The 20,289-nt window shown below is 43.8% G+C and overlaps 1 protein-coding gene across 5 annotated transcripts in view; it reads right to left on the bottom strand.

The window, feature by feature from the left end:
* Positions 1-13,220, bottom strand: part of dock4b (dedicator of cytokinesis 4b) — a 41,272-nt gene extending 28,052 nt beyond the window's left edge. For 4 of the 5 annotated variants that reach the window (XM_049760714.2, XM_049760719.2, XM_049760716.2 and 1 more), the window contains exons 1-6: positions 13,010-13,220; positions 2,163-2,246; positions 1,174-1,214; positions 792-944; positions 407-555; positions 67-151 (exon numbers count right to left, since the gene is read on the bottom strand). In XM_049760714.2, the coding sequence (XP_049616671.1) occupies positions 67-151; positions 407-555; positions 792-944; positions 1,174-1,214; positions 2,163-2,246; positions 13,010-13,046 (549 nt within the window). In that variant the 5' untranslated portion in view covers positions 13,047-13,220. The remainder of the gene's footprint in view (positions 1-66; positions 152-406; positions 556-791; positions 945-1,173; positions 1,215-2,162; positions 2,247-13,009) is intronic. The other variant, XM_049760715.2, reaches the window with a different exon arrangement.
* Positions 13,221-20,289: the final 7,069 nt, after the last annotated feature.

Genomic DNA, 20,289 nt, shown 5'->3' with positions numbered 1-20,289 from the left:
CTAATTCTTTTTTTCTGTTTGCACACAATTTGAGAACTTTTTGGAGTGCAATGGAAAAGCACTCACCAGTTTGTAGAGTTCCGTCACACTGATTTCATCCGGGTCCACCATGCTGAACTCCTGTCTAGGGACCAGGTCCAAACCCAGTTGTCTGGAAAAAAACAAAAACCAAGAGCTTCTTAGCCTTTATTTTCAAATGTCCCAGAAAGACCCAGACTAGATGTCACTAAATATAGAGTGATGGATCCAAAGAGAGTGATTAATCATTTATTTAGCGCCGGTGTGACACTGAGGGGAGGGCGAGTGAAAAAAAAACGAAAAGACAGGTGGAAGACAGAGTGCACACCGAGGAGTTAACGTGCCAAGAAAAACACGGAAAAGGCAGAGCAAGTGTCTCGGAACTCACTCGTTGCCCCAGTCCAACCGGGCCGTGATGTGCTGCTTGACGTCCCTCATGCGGTCGTGGGTGAGGTGGCCCACCAGAACCTGTCTCCTCAGGTCCAAGATTTCATTCATCACGTGCCACAGCCGGTGGAACAAATCCCCCTCGTTCTTCTGGGAGAAGAAGCGAGAAGGCTCAAACGATCTGGCGCAAATTATGAAACTTTCATGTGAAAGGATTTGTGCAAATTAGCTCGGGCGTCCTGCTGCTTTTCAGCCTCAAACGTCTGAGGATTCATCAGCGGCCCAGATAACTTCACGGGTCACAAAGGGAATCAATACGATAAATGAAAACGGCTTTTGCTGATTGAAATGAACAAAGGAGCCAAAAGCTGGAAAAGAATCAGTACCACATAGAGCTGTTTCCACATGGCCCCCCAATCGCGTAGCGTCGAAGTCATCTCGGTGATGACCGAGTCCTCCACGGGGATGACGGTCTCGAATTGGCCTTTATTCTTGACGTGGGCATTCTTCAGGTGGATGTAACTGGTTGGGAAGATTCCCTAGGGGCACACGGCAAACAATTAAGGTTAGCGTTCGGGCTAGCCTAGCTAAATGTTAGCCAGATTTTGCAGATTCCAGAATAAAATAAAATACAATTAAATTAAATAAAATACAATTAAATTAAATTAAATTAAATTAAATTAAATTAAATTAAATTAAATTAAATTAAATTAAATAAATAAATAAATAAATAAATAAATAAATAAAATTAATAGCTCTCCAATCTACCTTGACATTTGGATTCTTCAAGATGAATCCTCGGTACCAGCCTGCAGAAAGCAAGCGCCATTGGGTTATTTTCATCATACCATCGAGACATGTTTGGTAAATATAATATCAATATTCTGTATATTTTATAAAAGGACCAAGGTTTTGCAGGTTCGTTAAGTGAGTGATGTCATTCCCCTTTCACCGCTGCCGTTAGAGACGGCAACACATCTGGAAGCGACAGCTGACTATTTCAAGATCTGGATCAACGTTGTGGAAAAACGCAGCGAGTGCTGTTCAAAGACCAAATCACACCGCCGCTGCGTGTCGGCGTCAACACTTTTGCGGCGTTTTGAAGTGTCGGCGGCGACGTGAGGCAAAGCCATTAGCCCGCCTCTGTAACTGTCACTCAGCATCCTCGCTGTTGATGATCTCGCCGCTGCTGTTGCCTTCTGGGCAAAGTCTTCCATCGGCTGGGCTATTGTCAACTTCCGAGGGATGTGTGTGTGTGTGTGTGTGTGTGTGTGTGTGTGTGTGTGTGTGTGTGTGCTAGACCACATTCTTCTAACTGACTCTGTGTACAAACAGGAAGAGAAAGTGAATACAAGAGGGGAGAATCGACTCGGTTAACCTGACAACCACACGACCGAAACCTGAACAGGAAATCTGGTTTGTAAAGTTCCGCTGCGCTCGATGGTTTTACAGAATATATGTACCGCTTAATTATCCAAAAAAAAGATGTTGATTTTTCTATCATTACAAGAGGAGCTCAAGTGGAATGACAGCAAAATTGCGTACGTGGGAGCAAAACAGACTCGGCGTGGGCTGGACGGCTGGAAAAGGAGTCAGCTAGCTCCCTTGAAAGAAAACAGCAGCCAGTGTGATTTGACGCCGTCTTTAAAATGAGCTGTTATGAGGCGTGTGTGATGAAAAAAAATGAACCCAAAAAAATCTCAGCTTCAATTGAGTCGTTATTGTGTCCGATTAATGTTTGGTGTTGTGATACCAACCTTCACATTTTTCCAGGATCTGCACCGTGTCGCCAATTTCCAACGGGAGGCCGTGCTGGACGGTGCCTCGGAAACTGGCCAGCACTGCGGACAGCGACGACAAAAAAATTCAATATGTGCATTCTTTATGATTGGATTCCCTGCCTGAGTCAGAAAACGGCGGCTCAGAACATTTTTTGGTCTTTCAATAAAATCTGACGGGTCACAAGGAGGAGGGAGGGAGGGGGCGGGGTCATGGTGTGACAGAGATGGAGTGTGTCAGACGGGTGTGCGCAAGGTGAACATGTCAACGCTCATCTCCATCACCAGCCATGATGCTGTCACACTGGCGCTTCATGTCAAGGTTGTCAGAGGAGATAAGATGATCTTTGAACAAAAAGGAATCGCTACCATGCTATTGGTTCTGAACAGAATTGCTAAAAAAAATGTGAACAATTCAATAATGCAAATTGAATGCATGTCATTCAAATTCAGTGTTTGCTATCACATCTTTCACCTCATTAAATATGCAAGGTAGGTGTCAATTCCTGCACTAACACCTCAAGCGTCGGTACCGAGTGTGCAGCTTTATATTTAGACGTGTTGCGTGCTAGCTTGCGCTTTGGCTGTTTAAGCTCAGATATATCTATTTGTTTCAAAAAAGGAATGCCTAACCCTAACCCTAACCTAAATTAGGAACAAAATTAGATTGATAGTCCGAAGATGTAGCGCCAACTACTGGCAAGGAGGACTCTTTTTTTGTATCAGGATAGCTTCACAAGTACCCTTAAAAAAAAAAAAAACTGAGACGAAATATTTCAGCTGTGCTTGCATTTTGGTGGGGTTCACGTGCTTCCCGCCGCTCTGGAGAGGAAGTGGTGAGGCCGAGCGACGAGGCCTCTCGTCAGATGGCTCTAACAGGTGTTTGCCGCTTCCACTCCAACCCCGGCTTGTCAAAGCACATTAAGTCGGGCTCGCTCGTCGCGCCTTCAAAAGAACCAACGTAGTCGACGTGCAAAAAAAAAAAAAAAAGCCGATTCAAAAACGACTGATTAAACGAGGCAGGAGTACCTGATCATATTTTACAGGCAGATTAGATTAAATTCAGGAGTATTAAAAAAAAAAAAAAAGACATTCCACTCATTTTAAGGGACATTTTGACCTCCTTAGCTTGACTCCTTCTTCTCCCTGACTGATCTGACAATGATTCACGCGCGTAATCCTCTCCCACGTGTTCATTATACAGCATTTATATCATTAATATGCTAATTTACTAACGCGGCAACCGGTGGCGCTCCCCTCGCCGGCATCGCTGCCAAATGCACGCTTCATGAATATTCAACTGGGAATATACAGAACGTGTGAGCATTACGAAACACGCCAATAAACACTTGCCGTGACGCACTCAAAACGAGCGGAAAAGAGGAAGCGGGACTTTTTTTCCCGCTGTTTCGCAATATCGTACGTGGGAACAAACAGAACTGAGATACATCAGATGGGAAGAACAATCATCGTCCGCCGATGTGACATGGAAACATTCCGACTCAAACCAAAACTAGCTGAGCTATGCTTTGTCTCGGCCAACGCTGCGAACACTGTTTCCCAAATCAAAGGGCCCTTACGCATTTATCTCGCACTCTGTGGTGAAGTTAAAAAAAAAAGCTTTAAATACATCCCCACAACTGTAATGTCCTTATAAGTCTGGGACTGCGGTTAGCGACGCAAGTTGGATGACAAACTCTCCAAAAACACAAGGAAGACAATTTTTAGTACGATTGTATGAGTTAAGGTCGTTTTGATATCAAAAATCTAAACAGAAACTGTTTGGGAAAAGAGTAGCGGCAATGTAGCGCTAGCTTAACAAGCTAGCACAAATGGTGGCGTCCAGGAAAAGCATTCAGTGGTGTTCAAATCATTTTTCAGCCTCCCGCAAACAAATTAGCCTGACGCCACAAGGTTACCAAAGGTCAGGCTCGAGCTATTCATCGCTAGGGAGGCCAAGATTAACCAAACCACCAAATCAAACTGCAGAAGCGCAACCTTACTTTTTGGAAATAGCAACATGCTAACACACAGAATAAATTGGATATTCTATCTGGTCCGTTGGTCCGGTTCCTCTGAACATAGGTCAGTGAACCGGATCACACTCAATGACGTTAATCTGCTCGCTAAAAGCATCCGTTGGAATTTGCTAAGATTCCTAATCCCCCCCAGAGCGTGACATCATCATCACTTTCACACATTTGCGAACAGAAGCATCCATAAAGGAAGTGCGATCCAATAATTGAGTTTGGATTAACGTTCGGTCGTCATCAGCATCTGTCGCCTCTCCGGGGGCGTTGCAGATTTTCAGTTTTCCGGCTCAGGTCGGGCTGACCCCCCTACGCACCTTCCCGAAAGAGAAAAGCAGGCGACTAAACATCTGCTTGGCTCTGCCACCCAACTGTTAAAAGTAGGCGGTGCATTCTGACTCACAGAAAAAAAAAAGCTTCACCACTTCCTTCAGCAAGTAAGTGGCAGCGACCTCCATCTGCACTTCAGGCTCTCTTGAATCAAATTAAAACAAATTATGCCGCATGCAAATATAAACACACCAAAGTGGCGTCACGTCTGACCTTGCTTTGTGAGACGCACGCAAAATCTGACAGGGCTGCATATTTTACCGTCTCGCCCAGTTTCCATGGCTTCGAGTTAGCATGATCAAGTTAGCGTGATGGACTGGCAACTCTTCCTTCAAACAATTTCATCTTTTTTGGAGAAACGCCGCAAAGCCTCGCCACAAGTTCCAGTCGAGCGCAACCACCGAGACAGTCGCCGGGAATGCAAATGAGAGGAAGACGACCGGTGCCAAATTTTTTATTGCACGTCTCGTCAAATGCGGCACGTCAACCACCGAGAGTCTCATTTAGCCTAGTTTGCCGCAAACAAGCTCAAAGACAAAAAAGGGGCGGATGAAAGAAGCATCACAAACAGCTGAGCGTAGCTCCCTGCGGATCCCAATCCCAAATTCTGTCTAGTCGTTATCTCACACTTTACATCCTGGCCCAGTAGCCTTCATTCAGCGAGATAAAAACAAAAGCCCTCAGTGAGAGACAGACTGGATAATTGTGTGTTTTTGAAACAGTCAATGAAAGACTGCAGTGTTGGAGGTCTCCATTGAAGTGGATGCGGGTGAAACGCACGGGATTGGGGCGTGGGAGGCCGAGACGCAGAAGGAAGTCCCGATTGATAAGCCCGGGCTCGCCTTGACAGACGGCGCTAGCCTCGGAGCGCGGCCAGATTGACTGAAGACAAAAACAGGGCCTCCACTCAAGGACACACAGATGGCAGGTGCTTCACAAGTACAAGCCAATGGAGCGGACCTCATTATCGAGCAGGCCCGTCGGCCAGTTTGGAAAAGTGGTAGTTTGCAGGACGCTCAATGTCAAACATGAAGTCAAGAAGTCAACTTCTCTTGAGAACGCCCTTGAGAACTTCTTCAGGGGAGCTTTAGTGATTCAAAAGATGAATGGTCATAAAAATTGCTAGCAATATCTGTATTTCTTTAAAATTAAGACATTTGTCTTCAGGGGCCACATAAAATGATTTGGCGGGCCGTATCTGGCCCCCCGAGCCTCAGGTTGGACACCCATTGTCTAGTGACAAGGTCAGATTTTTATGTTATCCAAGTAATTAAGCAAAGACCGCAGAAACCTCCCAAAATAGTTTATTAGCCAAATAATTCCGCGAGTGGACGCGGGTAACAATAAAACAATAGCCGGAGTTCTTTCCTAGGGCTATTCCTCGTCAAGAACAATGGCCAGATGACAAAACTGTGCCAGCGGACGAGCGAACGAGCGAGCGAGGCGAGGCGGGATCACTCAGCCAGCCCGAGCCTCGGAATAAAAATAAAACGTTTTCATGTGATATGCGTTGGCCTCTTCATGAGCCACAACATATGGAAAATGAAGGAGCCAGTGTGCGGCTGCTGTGTCTATACTGGCACGGCTTCTCATTCTTTCCTATAAAAAGGAGCTTGGCGGCTTGGATCCTGCGGTTTGTTTGTCTTGCCAATGCTACCAACATCTGCAAGAAGTGGAGATCAATAGAAATGCACAACAATAGATTTCCAATCACCAGTGTCTCCATACTTGCTATTTTAATTTCAGTCCACAAGGGAGGTTCTACTCAAGCCCTGAAGGGTTGGACTGATTAGTCAACCTATCGAGGGGAACCACTGGCCTTCACGTCGTCTGGCATTCCAGAAGCTTCAGCTGTCGTCCAGGCTATTTTACTGTACCCAGGATTCCGTCGGTGGATGGTGGAGGATTGTTCCACAGAGGGGGGTGAGGAACTTCTGGCATGTCTGGTGTGGATGATTATCAGAGACAATGGAAAGAGTCTTTGGAGAATCCCTATGGATTGTGGAACATGTATCGAATCGTCCGAACGAGAGAGTAAGACGGATTCATAATGACTCTCTTCCTGTTCGATTCAATTGAATCCCAATTCCCCGGTAAATCCGGTAGATTAAATCGGACGTGGATATATAGTGGCAAAAATCAAGGTAAGGATGAGGGGGAAAAACAAAACCGCCCCAGTTTCGCCATTTAGGTCAGCGACAGTGGATGGCGGTGATTAAATAAAAGTATTCCCGAAAAAAAAATCTACAGGAGATGTAGATGAAGAGGAGGGCCGGGCAAGGCTGGAGTGATTAATTTCCTCTTTGTTTTTCTCCTCCCACCGTTGTACGAAGTAGAAAAGGTAACCTCATTTATGGGCCCATTCTACGCCTGCCACTCGCTGGAGGGAAGAAAGTATAAAACACGCTAATGAGCTGTGGAGAAACACAAACATGGCCGCCCGGCTGAGAAGAAGAATACTTTGTCCATCCTATTATTGTCTCCTGGCCTTGTTCTTGGTTGATTTGTACCGGAAACTACGATGCAAAACTTGTCAATATCGACCCACACAAACAAAAATTCCCACAGACGCACTCCAGAATCTTATCGGAAGTCTACCCGGCTAATCGTTAGCCACGTTCTGGCTCTGAATCTGTATTCCTCGGTGACCACGGTGATGCTAAGGTCACTGGTGCATTAGGGTAAAGAGGATTATGGCTGTAGTCCAGATGAAGGTCCCGGGGGAGCTTACGGGTGGGCCCATCATCACTGATGATGTCTGTAAACTCAAATCAATCATTCATTCCCATAGTTGATCTAAGACGAGGTAGTCGGGGGAAAAAAAATGTAACCTTCCGTGTTTTCCTTGAGCATGCCGAGCGCTAATCCTAAAAGAGGCGTGGTATGATCCGTTTGCGGGTCACTATTTATAGATCCTCCACGCTCATTAGGTCAGCACGGCAGAGCAGAAGGCTCAAAAAGGTCCAGAACGGGGCATGAATGTTTTTCTTAGCATTTCAAAGGGCGATAAAAAAAACAAAAAGGTCTCATTTCACGGCATAGCTTGAAAGCAGCCAGCCCTTGAGGTGTGAACAATGTCCACCAGGGAAGGAGTCCAGTTTCAAAGAAGCACAAATCACTGACTTTTTTTTTTTTCCTGCTCTTTAAGTGAGCATGAAAGACTGAAAGCTGATCCAGAGATTTGCCAGCATCAAGGTCAAAACCACTGACACGCCATTAATGCATCAAATAAAAAGGTAGTCGAAAGATTTCCATTATTGATCCATGTCAAATTATATTTTTTTTGCGGGTTAGGGTTAGGGTTAGGGTAAATATTGTTCAAATATTTTAATAAATTATAAAAATTGCTAGCAATATCTCTATTATTTTTAAAAGTGAAGATTATTTGTAATTTTAGTAATGACACAAAGTCGATGTGGTGGACCGCATCTGGCCCCCCCGAGCCTTAGGTTTGACACCCAACCGCCATTGACAGTTCTAGACAACAAACTGGATTGGCAGTGAATGAGTTAATAGTGAAGATTACTCAAAGTGAAGAGCTATTTTTACATTTCCAGCCCCCCCCCCTCGGGTTGTGGGGGGGGAGAACCCCCCACAACCCGATCTCTCTCGCTTGATCAACAAAGCCATCTGTCGTCAAACAGAATCTGGCCATGAATCCCAGTGAAACGTGGACGTTTGCTAAGTGCCACATGCTGGATTATTTCCATGCTAGCGTTTGTATGTATATTATCTGGGGCCAGCTCTCTACACAAATTGCTTGTTAGCAAGAATAGCCGTGGGGCCTCATCGGGGGTAGGAAAAAAACAAGGTTCCTTTTCAATTGTCATATTTTTCATGCGGTGGTCAAACAAAAGGCTCCCACGGTGGTTTCCTCTCGCCCACACAAAAGGGGATATGTTTCAGCTACTTTTAGAAGCAACACTTGACGCTTAGAGGTCCTCGGACTCCCACCCCTGAGGCCGGGGAGTGATTGAAGTCGGGAAAATGAAGACGCCAGGTGGACGCTCGGTGAGGTTAAGCTTGTGGCGAGCGGGGGGGAGGGGGGCACTCCGAGCCAACGGATTTTTTAAAAAAAAGGACTGACATAATATCAAAAAAAAAATTAAATACATGAGGAAATAATAATTGCTAGTTATGAGGCTTGTAAAAAATTCTATTAAGCAGAAGACATAAAAATGCACAAATCAAAACAAAATATAATCCCAATTTTTTTTTTTTAATCTCTGCGTGGCAGGCAAAATGGGTCGCGACAGATTTAATCAACCTGCACTCAACATAATGATTCATTTAGACGATTAGTTGTTTGCAATCCTTTATCCATATATAATATTATATTATTTGTGTGTCATTTTAACTCCTTGGACTGTGACTTAGACAAAAACTGAAAAAAAAAAAACTAGCTAAGCTTCATCCATCGCTAATCTCATTTAACAGCATTTGTATGCAGAAAAAAAAGAGACAGAAGAAGCGTAAAAGAAAAAAAAAAGCAGTTTACAGCCGTTTCAAATCTCATTGCAGCGTAAAAACACGCCTCCGAAGAAAGCATAACATGTTTTGTAAGATTTGACAGTGGCACACCAAAGATCCTCTCGCGGGGTTGAAGATGCTCTCCTAAGCCGCCGCCGAGCATCTGTAGTGCTTTATCATTTCCGAGACGTGAGATCCACCGAGGCTTGCGCATGCCATGGTGTGCGGGCTACAAATAAACACATTATGCGCAAGCAAACACGTTTTGGAATATCTGGGACGGATGAGTATGGATTTGAAGGAGTGCGAGATAAAGAAGGATGAGGCTTGAGAAGGTGGGGGCGGAGTGTGAGATAAGGGTCAGGCTAGTACTACCTTGGAACACGCAAGACCCAGGCAGGAAATGGGGCAGGAGGAAACAAGACTTAATGTCTTTTTCATGCTCGTCCACGGAAGCACGTTTTGGATTTCAAACTTCATCCTACCCTTTTTGCTTTTGTGGGAATTTTTCTCTTTGAAAGAAAACATCGGCGGAATTAAAGGTTGAAAAGACAAGCCAAGGTCAAACGTTAGCTTTCTTAAGCGCCATCAATCCAAAGACCTTTCGGGCCTTCTGGCTTACTTTGGAATTAATCCTGACAAACCCGCTGACCTGAACGGCACGAGAGGGCTTGCGAGTGAAACTGAACTTCCACGCTGAGCTCATGCCGTTTCCTATCGGCATTATCGGCACCATTTAGGTCACGGTCACGTAAGCAGGTTGAGTATTTAGCGCTACTATAGTTAGGGTTAGTTTTACATAAATCTCTGCATACCTTATAATTAAAAAAAATAAAAATAATAATTTAAAAAAATCTAAATTAAATATATATAATATAATATAATATAATATAATATAATATAATATAATATAATATACCTTATAATTGAAAAAAATAAAATAAATAAAAAAAATATATATTTATTTATTTATTTCATATACTATAATATAATAGAATAATTGCTCCCAGCTAGCTCGGACACTTGTATTAGCTCTCAATATTACATGATCACATCTCTCCCTTTTTTACGAGAATATTAATAATAAATTTCCCCACATTGACTTAAGTAACTTGAGCAGCTGAGCAAAAAATAGCTTTGACTAAAACCAGCCGTATAGGGAAATGGAAGCCTTGAGGTCATTACGATTACACTGGGTCACACACACACACGCACGAATCGATGTACACTTCCTTTATGGTCAATACGGGCCGGCCGGGATTACAGCCGCAGGGAACGGAGAACTGACATCACGCCAACGTGCGCAATCATTTTTTTTTATACAATGAATGAGGAGGAAAAACAAGTGTCTCCCGGCGCCTCTCACCTGCCAATCACAGTGATTGGCATCGGCAGGCACCCCGATTGTTTTTTTTTTTTGTATGAAAATTTCACGCCAATCATATTCCCCCCGTTCGGCCCATCTTCCACTAACACATCCCATTAACCTCCAGTTCGCACATTGATATCGAGAAGTAGCACCACAGCGGGACGCTTTGGAAATGTCCTTGCCAAATTTCATGATTATTCTCCCAAAAAAATGAATCCGGGGACTCGTGTATAAAATATGGATGCCACTGGAGTGGAAAAGCAGCAGGAAAGCCCGTGTCAGCCCCCCCCCCCCTGGTGGCCTGTCATAACATTATGCATAGCTGTGGCCTAATGTTGCATGCGGGCTTGTCTGTGTCACCGCCAACAATGGGATAAGCTAGCGAGAAGTGGCAAGGAGGAGAACCTCGTTCCTCGCATTCCATTCATCTCCTTCTTCCTTACATCTTTGTGGTGACAGATGCAAAGTAAGCGTTCACATCAATTGTAGGGCGAAATAAACAGAGCGTGGATTAATGGAACACCGAAGCAGCGAGGGCATTTTCTCGTCTTTGCGTAACAATGCCTTTCAATTATTATCCAGTGTGTCTGCACAAAAAAAAAGATGGCTGTAGTTGAACATAACAATTATAGGATGTATTTATTTATTTATTTATTTATTTATTTATTTATTTTACTATTTATTTTTTTAATTTATTTCTGTTTTTTATTTATTTTTTATTATTTATTATGGGATTTATTTTTTTTTCCTAATCCATTGTCTTTAACATCTGTTCAACTCACAAGAGGGAGTGAGGGGGGGGGCGCCGACATGTCCCATGTTGACGTTGGCGAAGGGGCGCCATCTTTGCAGATGGAGATGAGGCGGTAGGCAGGGGAAGCAATTAAAAAGCTGCTAGGCTTCACCTCAACACTCTTCACCTCCCCCCCAAAATTCTATCCATACCTCGCTTTGGGGTTTTTGCTGCATTACGGGATTGTGGATGGTGGAATGGGCAACCCGTTCGGAAACAACCTGCTAAACCCCCTGTGGAGTCCAAGTGAGGGGGGGTCGGGGCGGAGCGGGTGCCCCCTTGACAATAAACCCGCCCCTGACACGCGCCAGCACCCTCAGTGACATCCCCCCATGGGAGGAGGAGGGGGGGGCCGGGGTCTCCTTCCCAGCTAGGCCTCGGGCGACAAACAAGCAATAATCCGACGAGCTCTTGTTCAGTTTGGAGATTCCGACGTAGCTTATAAATCATCGTTCGTAACGCAGGCAGACTTTTGACGCACGCCAGCTCGTTAAAATAGTTTAATTATGCGCTTGTGATGAGCAATGATACGCTTGATTGGTTTTAACAAAAGGTCTTAATGAGGAGAGGAGGCGGAGTCTGTCTGGGGGCATAATGTGACACTACGTCGCCTTGAGTGACTTATGGAGGAGATATGTGATTTCATATTTGATTCAATCTCGAAACTTAATTTTGAAAGGCTCTGTCGACCTCGTCACCGATGCCCTGAAGTCATTCGAGATGCCAACACATCTTCAGCTTTTGGGGTTTCACAACAGGAAAACACTGGTTCCTTCCTCAAACATAAAAAGGGGACCCAGACAAAAAAACAAACGATGTTCTGCTAGCAAAGAATGTTTCAAAAATTAAATTGCAGTTATTCAACCAGAAGGGATGGAGTACTTTTAATCCAATTAACGGCAGATTGAAGGGGACAATGGTGACTACCCAGCCTTAAATATGAATATCCTCCCTCTAATCCAGCCCAAGTGGACTTTGAAATTGGATAGTCTGCAATTAAAATGTGGATCCTACTGAATGGAGGATTTGTGGACCGTTTTTTTTTTTTAGCGCCAGGAATAGGAAGTTGACGCTTAGGAGGAGAAGTCCAAGACTGTACTAGTTGATTTTAGGTCACGGTGGTAAGGTAGTCTCAAAGTGGACAGGATGGAGGAGGCAAAAAAAAAAAAAAAAATGAAATTGATTATGGGGAATTTTAAGAAGCATCACTCCCACACTGCAGATTTATATCTCAAGGGAATGTTATTATGAGACCTTTAACACGCTCACATCTCAATGATCATGTCATTGTGAGGAAGAGGCGGAGCAGGAGGAGGGGGTGGAGGGGGTAGCAAATAGGAATTCACACCACACAAGCAGGAATAAAAGACCGTGTTACCCCCCCCCGCCCCCCTTTCCTCCTCCAGCTTCCTACATTTGGTTTGTGTAGGCTTGTTTGTCTCACTTGAGTATTTCAATCACAATGCAGCCAAGGATGCTCGCATCTTAATGAGAATCTGTGATTCTTCCTTGAAAGTAAATCTGCACAGGAGTGAGTCAATGAATAAAAGAGACAAATATTTAAGATGCTGTTCATTTAGCAACCCGTGGGGGGCGGGGGTGTGAGGAGGAGGAGGGGGGGGGGGGGGGTCACAGCGACAACACTGTGCTTTGCAATGTGGCAGTCAACCTCTCATCATTAGATCGGATGCTTTCCATTGTTTGTTGGGGGGAGAAAAACAACAAAAACACCCCCTCATAATAAACAATCAAATGCAAAACATCACCGCGTCAGTCAACGCAGCGCTCGTATTGCACTTTGTCATTCAACAAGAAAAAAATGCAATAAACTTACCGACGCCGTATTTTTCCTGCTCCGTAGGTATCCACATATTTCCGGCGGGTGCTTTCAAGTTTGACGTGCAAATAGCGGCGAAAGCGGTGCCATCTGATGCATTCTATTGGCGTGCTTTCCTCCGCTCCGTAGTCGGAGTCATTGTTTGGATTTGCAAAGCGAGAATGCGCCGCTGCCACGGCAGCCGCAGCTGGTCGAGGTACGGAGTGTGATGCGTTCGCGTATCATCGGAAATCTAGCTACTACGCGGACGTGATTTGACAGTTGAATCTGACGTGGTGACTATGATTTCATTTGGACTCATTTATCTATTTAAGGTTAAATTTGTGGTTATAATAACTAGTGGTGAGTCAATAACGCGGACGTTCGAACTTTATGGTGTTTTTCAAAGCGTGATACGTTTTCCGTAATTATACAACACTAGGCATTCAACGCAAACGACTTGTAATTCAAACTTCATTTTACTATTATTATCTGGAATAACCCCAAAATAGTTTCATTTACGTTCAAGCTAAAAGTTCAGGGTTTAAACGGTTGAATACACAAATGTTCGAGGTGTACTTGAACGCTTCTGCACGGCCAACACAGCCAGAAATGACCGCGTTGCATTGTGGGTGTTGTAGTTGCATCTGGTGACGTCAATGTGGTTAGGAAGCGGTCTTCCCATCATGTCACATTTAATTAGAAAGAAAGAAAGAAAGAAAGAAAGAAAGAAAGAAAGAAAGAAAGAAAGAAAGAAAGAAAGAAAGAAAGAAAGAAAGAAAGATAAATGTAAACACAAATAAATAATATATTATGCATCAAACTAAAAAAAAAGTTGTGTGCTCAACAAAAGGCAACAAAAGTTGTGTTCATTTTGTTTTTATTTATATTTTGACAATGTACTTGTGTACACCACACATCTCAATTCTTGCTCGAGGTGCATAACATGACCTTGACCAAGACCATGAACACACACACACACGCGCCCGCAAGCACACAGCTTGAAGTGGGACAACCGATGCATGAAAAATGGATGAGTGTCTATGAAGGAAGCTAAAAAGTGGAGAAGGTTGCATAGCCCAAATGAAAACGCGGCACAGTGTGTGTGTGTGCATAAGGAAATGAGTTTGCACATGTGCGTGCCTCTATGTGGGTGAGTGCATGTGCACCAAATGTCACACAATTTTTATGAGCAGGCTGTGTCCTCACTTCTTAATACACCCAATTTCACTCAAATACACACTCGGGTTCTCATCATCTGTTTGGCTTACAGTTTGAGTACAAAAAAAAAAAAATGAACCATGTTCTGAAGCTTATTCCTTCTGCTGTGCACATTAATGATGCTTTCAAACATGTCGCTCAGTCCCATTAGCACTTATCATGTCCATTTATACGTCTAGTTTGACATTTCATTGGTGAATTATGAATGAAAAAAAAGCTCTTGCATGCTGGGAGCATCACGGCTTGGTTGTCACCCGACTGTCTTGCACAAAAAAAGATTTCCAGCGGGCATTTTTAATTAAAAGAAACCAGACTGAATGGGATTAGTAGTACAGTACATGCTGCCTCGCTTCGGTCATTCTGATTGGAGCTGTGGGGGTAAATTGTTGGATTGTAGAATGTTCTACTCCGCATATGAATAAATCATAAGCTCAAGAGGAGGAGGGGGGGGGGGAATAGAGCAGTAAAAGAAAAAAAAGCCCGCAGATTCATCCCGTGGAGGACCAGAGAGGTGATCTCGTTTTCCAGCAAGCGCCAAGTGATGTTTTGCGACTGCGAATCAATGTGTTGTCAACATAATGGCAGTGCAACGAAGGGGAAAGAAAACGTGAAAAGTGGGACTTGCTACTCCTGAGAAATAAGAGGGAAAACATTGTACGATTTAAAAAGACTTTTCCCCTGCCGTGCTGTTATAGCAATAAAAAATACGAAAGGGTACTCAAGATTGTACCTTGAGGGACTCCTTCTGTTCATAAAGGAAACATAGCACATAATGGGGTCATCTGTTTGAATAAGAACAAAAGATTATGATGCTTCCTACACGGTTTTGTTTTTATTTACATAACAACTATTGATTTAAAAAAAAAACAGGAAGTGTGGGTCGGATAGTTGAGTGGAGTAAAAAAGCATCCCACAGCTTGGACGCAGCAGGCAACATCCTCACTTACAAAAGCAGCAGGTTTCCAGATATAAACATGGAAGGAAAAAAAATAAAATCGTCATAATGGACACGTTCTGGACTTTCCTTTAAAACGGTGCCCCACTTAGGGTAAGATGGCCACACGGACATGTGAGAGCAAAAGCTCACGTCGGATTATGTGCATTCCTCGTTAAGCCTTTGAGCGATTCGAACATCTAAAAAGATTTCCGCCTCACGTGTTTGTGCATCAAAAAGATGATTCGAAAGCTTGTCGTTTTTTAGTCGACAGCGGGGTTTTATTTTTTGTCACCTCGCGGCACCGCCGAGGGGATTTTTATTGGACTTCTAAGAAACAGGAACAACTGAGCCGATTCGCGGTTTGCTTGAGCGTTGATGTCACAAAATGGGGTAATGAAAAACTGCAACTGGACCGGTCAAGTGTCATGTTACCACTTAAAAAGTCATAAAAAGCAAAAGGCTCTTTTTTTTTTTGCTTGGTGACATGCTGCTCCAGATTGAGTGTGTTCTTATGACTCACACACTCCGTGCTGTCGCACTCTGTGGCTGCAAAATTATAGTTTTACACCACCTGGACCCCCCCCGCCCCCTCCCCGAAAAAAAAAACCTCGATTGTGCCCGCAAGTGTATGACAGATGGCATTCATAAATGACTTTGCAAGATCACATTCAACGCATCAGTTCCAATTTCTACGCCGGAGCAGTCGAGCGAAACGATTATTTTTATTTTTTTGGGTGGAGTCAGTATTACACGATTATTTTTTTTCAATCTCCTAGACAATGAATGGATTTTATATCTAAGGTTATCACTATTCTTAGAATCGATTATCTTTTTTTTATTGTACTTGATTTACTTGTTGTCGATGAATCGATTAATTTTGACAATCGATGTCAAAACGTTGGATTTAAAGTGATGGCAAAAGTCAAGTGTGCATGGGAAAATACGATATTTTTGGATCAGCGATTCCCCAATGCCAGATTTATCTTTGGTATAAATGGAGTAAAGTGTATCTAAATCAAAAAGGAAACACTGAATCATGCGGTTCCTCTTTTTTTTTTTTTAAGATGAGTGTCGTGAGCAGCGAGCAGACAAGCAAAGTTTTGTTTCTCGGATTTAGTCACGGGTCTTACTCATACGTGCAAAAACCACAGTGAGTGGCTTACGGCCCAAATGACACACTTGCTCTTTATCTGCCCGGGCTTTTCCATCGGCACCTCAGCCCGGTGGGTGTTGGTGCCGCTCGCACCCTCGCCTCCAGGCCGTTGCTAACGTGAGTGGATCTTTTCAGGCCTTTCCCTGAAACACAAATAATTATCATGACACTGTCAGAGAGTCATTTATTTCTCAAGATGAGCGTCCCGAAATATTTGAAACAACCCACGGTGTAATATTTCATTCGGTTTGACGGATAGATAAACCAAGTTGGCTTAATGAAATCCGCCTGGTGATCCCAATCTGTGATTTCCTTCCTTATACGATTAGCTTGCTCGTTATATTGCGTCGATGATGACGCGCGTCGCTCTGGTTCGATAAGGATGCGGTTGGGTTAAGAAAAATATTTTTAAAAAATAATAATAATGAAATGTAGTTTTATGTTGTAATATCAGCATTCACCACTAGGTGGCAGACATATTACGCTTAAACTGCCTTATACTAAGGATAGTAATTCAATAATATGAAAGTGATATCCAAGTACGCATAAAAAAATGCAAAGACTGATTCGGTGGAAGGAGGAAGAGACGAAAAAGGAGGAGCGGGATTATGTCACTGACGGATGGATTGCTGATGGATTGATTTGCCGCAACGGCCAGACAAGACAAACAAACAGATTTCCGTGCTGGAAAAAAAAAAAAAAATCTGGCAAATGTCAGGCCGAGTGATTTGAAACTCAACCAGAATGTGTGTGTGTGTGTTTTTTTTTCCTGGCAGTATCCAGATTTGAGCACAGATGAACGGCTATACTGTGAAAGATGGGAGGGTGCGATATTTGGCCTTGGCAACGCCCTGTGCCCCGTCGGGCGCTTTTGAAGACGATGAGCAGCTTCACGTACGCGTGGATCTTTGATCTGTCTGCATACATTAGCGGCGTGGAATCATGTGACTAGTGGGGGGGGGGGGGGTGAAGAATTCTGATGGAATCCTCTGAAGACAGGTTGGGGGTTGACTTGATGGGTTATATTTTGGTGCTGAATTCTGATTGGCTAATTCTTTTTTTTTTTGCATCATATATGATTTTAGCTCGGGAGTGTAACAGGTAAATTCAAAAGTGCGGAATCCCCCCCAGCGTGCCTCGCTGCAGGTTCACAGGAGGTTCCCGTGGCTTCAGAGGGCTGCCCCCCCCGTGGAGCTCAGTGGGTGCTGACCTATTGCAGCCAAAATATCACCACGGACGAAAGCGGGGTGCATCGGATGGAAAAGGAGGAGTGAGCGGAATATAGTATGGCCAGGTTGGCGAATATATTACCTGGCTGTATTTATACACTTTGTATTATGCAAGCCGTGTTTACGTAAGATATTAATCAGTGCCAAACTTCCCCCTCTTTGTGGCCTAGAGGGTTGCCAGGCAACTCCAACAAGGTCTACTTATTGGTGTCCCTGCGATTTTCTGTGCCAAACACACACACACATTTAAAACTATCATTTAATAATCAAAAGGGTTCTATTTTTGGAAGATAATGTTGGATTTTGTGCTTATTTGTGATGATTTGGCTGTGAGCTCTCCCACAGCGGCGCAGACCTCCCTTTTCCTTTCTAATGTCAGAAAGAGTTGAAATTACATCCGTTTTGCTGATGCGGCCCTAAAAAGTCGTGGGATCTGCCACACCATGAAACTTGGGAGCCACGTTGTCTGTGCTCCATCTTCTTATTTTAGCCACACGTCCTCAAACATTAGCACGCTGCCGCTCGGACGCGACATGATTTGCGACGAGAGGATCGGCCATGCCGCTGCCAAAGTGGCGAGCGTTGCAAAAAAAAATAAAAATATATAAAAAGCTGCGTTGTGTAAAATGAACAATCATCGCACTGTGCCGCCCCGTCCTCACACTGGCCTTCTTCTGTATGTTAAATGCAGCTGTAGTGCACAGAAGCCGTCCTTATAAGCTCACACAAAAAAAAAAAAAAAACGGCCTCCACTCCACAGACATACAATTTATTTTTCGACATTTACTTGAACACGAGGTTGAAAGGGTCACATTCAAATACAAGTTCAATTTGGCTGAGGACTTGCGAACACGATTTATCGGCCACAAAAGAGGACGAGGGGGGGTAGAGGACATCCCTTGAATAGAAAAAGGACTTTTTTTTTGCTTTTTTTTTGGAAGGAAATGGAACAGAACCAGCTCACGACGGATTGGAAACCCATCTGTTTTTGGAAGTAGGCAAAATGGCTTCCCGCAACGGGAAAGAGACAATTAAAAAAGGGTTTGTTTGATATTTGCAGGTAATGAGGTGATAAATAATCAACAATGTGTGTTTAATCTAGTTAATCGGATGGATGCTTGACAATATCTTATCTTTTTTTGGGCGCACCTCAAAGGTGGCTTAATGGATTTTTCACAAGCTCCGGATAAGCGAGGAAAAAAAAGCACTCGATGCAGATTTTTCTGCGAGAAATTGACAATTTGGAAAGTCATAGCGTCTTTATAAAACGTTCAAAAAAGGGAGTGTGATGAGGTTTGAAGTCAGACATGAAAAGGTAGAGCGAGTTGGGACTTTTTGACCGACCTTTCTTTCTCCCTCGCTCCCCCGCCGCTCGACTCCCTCGGCTTGCTTTGATCAATTAAAATCCATGTTGCCAATCAGGTGAAAGGGCGTTTTGCTGACAAGGGCCTCCATCACCCTTAAAAGATGAAGAGGTGGGTAGATAAAATATGAAATCATACAAATGAGTCGAAAGAAAGCACATCAGAACAATTATAAGAATTAAAATAGCAACATAATAACACACAGACTTGTCATCACCGTTGTTGCCGTGGCGACGCAGAAATATCTATTAACTCTAATATGGGCAGACTCGCCTGCATACCTCTCATATCGTGTTAGCATTAGCATAACCGCTAACAGAGAGTCGCCTGATCTAGAAGAGTGTTGCTGAGTTGTAATTACAGCGCTCACCACTAGATGGCAGACATTGTAAAGTGATGTTTTAGATGATTGCTCATAGTTATAAAATGGAACAAGTGAGTCACTTAAATTCAACATGCGTCGCCCTTTAGGCCTCAATATTCCTTCCCTGACAACCGATACAGCCGCGGGGGCCTTCGCCAGATACATTATTTAAAAACGACGGAGCGTGGCGATTAATATTCACGTTTTTTTCTATCTATCGTGGGCTGTCGGCCAAAGCGCCTCACGCCGCCATCTCACTCCCGCTACCTCGGTGCCATCATCAGTATTCCTTTGGCATCAAGTTGGTCGGGGCCCGTGCCCACCCATGCGACGTGCACGGCATGCCGAGCGGCCGACACACTGGGCTTCTCTGTCTTGCCTCTTTCTTGTGGCAGGTGATTATCCACTCACATCTCCTTTACTTCCTAAAACTTCAGATAAACAGCCCACACTTTCTTAAGACCTCACGCATAAATCTTACTTTTGCAATCCGGCCTGGTTGCAATGGCTGTTTATCAACCAGTGAGCATAGTGAAATTAAATTATGCATCACAGAAAACCTATCTGTGGGAATTTCACTTGCTCCTTTGCAATTTGGAGCTGGGCTGTGAGGCAAAGCTATTTGAATTTCAAACAGAATGGCTCCCCCTAGTGTACCATAGACAGTTTTGGAGAGTCCTCTTGCAGCCTACTTTAAAATGTGTCTGATGTAATCAAGCGGTTCATTTGAATCACTGTAACAATTAAATGCAATCAAGCAGGTCTTGTCAGTGACACGTAAAGTGATTAATTCACCGATTATTCTTTTTGGGTGTGACATAATCTCCTATATTACTTTACACTGCACCGCCTCCAAAAAGATAATATTGCTCAAAGTCACTTGTAAGCACGTTTTCAAGAGTATGCAAATACAACTGTAGTTTCAACGTGAGCGTTGTACGAGACGCCCACAAAGTGCGCACAAAAACGTCACGCGTGCGCACACGCGACTGTGATCCTGTCCCCCGATTGGTCAGCCTTGCCGGTCAAA

This window comes from Syngnathus scovelli, chromosome 22 (assembly GCF_024217435.2).
Source record: "Syngnathus scovelli strain Florida chromosome 22, RoL_Ssco_1.2, whole genome shotgun sequence".
Classification (NCBI taxonomy): domain Eukaryota; kingdom Metazoa; phylum Chordata; class Actinopteri; order Syngnathiformes; family Syngnathidae; genus Syngnathus; species Syngnathus scovelli.
The sequence above is the reverse complement of the archived record's forward strand: the minus strand, read 5'-3'. Positions and strand labels throughout refer to the sequence as shown.